The sequence below is a fragment of the Chelonoidis abingdonii genome, chromosome 11, assembly GCF_003597395.2.
Source record: "Chelonoidis abingdonii isolate Lonesome George chromosome 11, CheloAbing_2.0, whole genome shotgun sequence".
Classification (NCBI taxonomy): domain Eukaryota; kingdom Metazoa; phylum Chordata; order Testudines; family Testudinidae; genus Chelonoidis; species Chelonoidis abingdonii.
The window spans coordinates 62,277,725-62,279,681 of NC_133779.1; the positions used below are offsets into that span (position 1 = coordinate 62,277,725).

Consider the following 1,957-nt stretch of genomic DNA (forward strand, 5'->3'; position numbering starts at 1 on the left):
GCGGGGGGGGCAGGGCCAGGCTAGCAGGGGCTGCAGGTCGGGAGTGAGGGGCACCAGCAGAGTTTCGGGGCGGGCAGGGCTGGGCTAGCAGGGTCTGTGGGTTGGGAGTGAAGGGCACTGTCAGGGCTGCAAGTCGGGAGTGAGGGGCACCGGCAGAGCTGGTGGGGGCAGGGCTGGGCTAGCAGGGGCTGCGGGTAGGGAGTGAGGGGCACCGGCAGAGCTGAGGGGGCAGGGCTGGGCTAGCAGGGGCTGCGGGTCGGGAGTGAGGGGCCCTGGCAGAGCTCTGGGGGAGCCCAGGGCTGGGCTAGCAGGGGCTGCGGGTCGGGAGTGAGGGGCACCGCGGGCACAGTTTCATTGTCTCTCTCTCTCAGGAACAAGATCCTGATTTTCGGGCTCTTTGAGGAGACAGCGCTGGCCGCCTTCCTGTCCTACTGCCCTGGCATGGATGTGGCATTGCGGATGTACCCCCTGAAGTGAGCATGGGGGTGAAGGGACCCCACTGCGGGTGCCCCTGCTTCCCCAGGGGGAATCCCCAGTGCTGGAATGGGGGGAGGATCCAGGGGGCCACAGCCCTCCAGTGTTAACAAAAGAAACAGCGCAGAATTCACGTCCCCGCAGAGTGAGCAATTCTGCCGGGGAGGCAGCGCTGCAATTGCACCTTTCACCCACCAGGGGCTGCTGTGGGGCCAGCAGAGAGGGAGGGGGCTCATTGGCCTTTTGGGGAATCCCTGGTGCAGCGACTGAGGGGCTGCAGCCTGGGAGGGGTGGGGGCTTGACCCAAGGGGAGGTGCCTTTGCTACCCTTCAACGTGGGGATCCTGCACCGCGGGAGAGGGAGGATACCTGGGGGGGGGCGTCCTGGTGGGAGGGGTTCCCTGCAGCCCTGGGGGCGGTTCCTAACTGAGGGAGAGTCTCTGCAGCCCTGGTGGGGTGTGTTTCTGGCTGGGGGAGGTTCCCTGTAGCCCTGGGAGGGGAGTGTTCCTGGCCGAGGGAGGGTCTCTGCAGCCCTGGCGGGGGGTGTTTCTGGCTGGGGGAGGGTCTCTGCAGCCCTGCTGGGGGGGGGGTGTGTGTGTTCCTGGCCGGGGGAGGTTCCCTGCAGCCCTGGGAGGGGGGGTGTTCCTGGCCAGGGGAGGTGCCCTGCAGCCCTGGGAGGGGGGGTTCTGGCCTGGGGAGGTGCCAGCCCTGGGAGCCAGCAGAAATCCCCTTGCGTCTGCCGGTCAGGATGCAGCATCCCCCCCCACTGCTGACACTACCCCCCCCACCCCCCCGGTTCTGTCCCATCCAGGCCCAGCTGGTGGTTCTGTGCCTTCCCGTATAGCTTCCTCATCTTCGTGTACGACGAGATCCGGAAACTCATCCTGCGCCGGAACCCCGGAGGTGGGGGGCGACTTGGGGGGCTAATGGGGGGAGGTAGAAGGGGGCTGGAGGGATATGAAGGCGACGGGAGAGGGGTAAGGAAGATGGAAGAGGGTGGGGTGATATGTGGGGGGAGGTGCCAAACGGGGGTGTTCTTGCCTAGCATTAACCCCCCCCCTCTGTCACAGGCTGGGTCGAGAAGGAAACGTACTACTGAGCCCCCCCACCTCGCTGCCAGCCGCCCCTCCCCCCCGTGCCGGAGACCACGCGGCTGGTGGGACGATGGCTCGGAGGAAAGTGACTCATCCCCCGACCCGTGTGGCTGAGACTGTGAAACTGTCGTGCCCCCGCCCCCTGTCCTCACCCGGGGGGGGTATTTATTGTGTCACCAACACCCCCCCATCGCTGGGACCAAACCCAGGATCCCCAGAGCTAATGGGGGGCTGGGAGCAGTGGGGGCGGCTCTTGTCCAGTGTGGGCAGGACAGTCACAGGAGATACAGACACCACCACCCCCCCCCCCGTTACACGGGCCCCTGTCCTCTCCCCGCCCCAGGGCATGCGTCTCACCCCCAAGCCGCTGGTTCTTCCCCTCAGCACATA

The 1,957-nt window shown here is 66.7% G+C and overlaps 1 protein-coding gene across 1 annotated transcript in view; it reads left to right on the forward strand.

The window, feature by feature from the left end:
- ATP1A3 (ATPase Na+/K+ transporting subunit alpha 3) overlaps positions 1 to 1,665 on the forward strand; it is an 8,118-nt gene extending 6,453 nt beyond the window's left edge. Inside the window, exons 7-9 of the mRNA XM_075070705.1 lie at positions 326 to 473; positions 1,285 to 1,376; positions 1,544 to 1,665. Of these exons, the coding sequence (XP_074926806.1) occupies positions 326 to 473; positions 1,285 to 1,376; positions 1,544 to 1,572 (269 nt within the window). The 3' untranslated portion in view covers positions 1,573 to 1,665. The remainder of the gene's footprint in view (positions 1 to 325; positions 474 to 1,284; positions 1,377 to 1,543) is intronic.
- Positions 1,666 to 1,957: the final 292 nt, after the last annotated feature.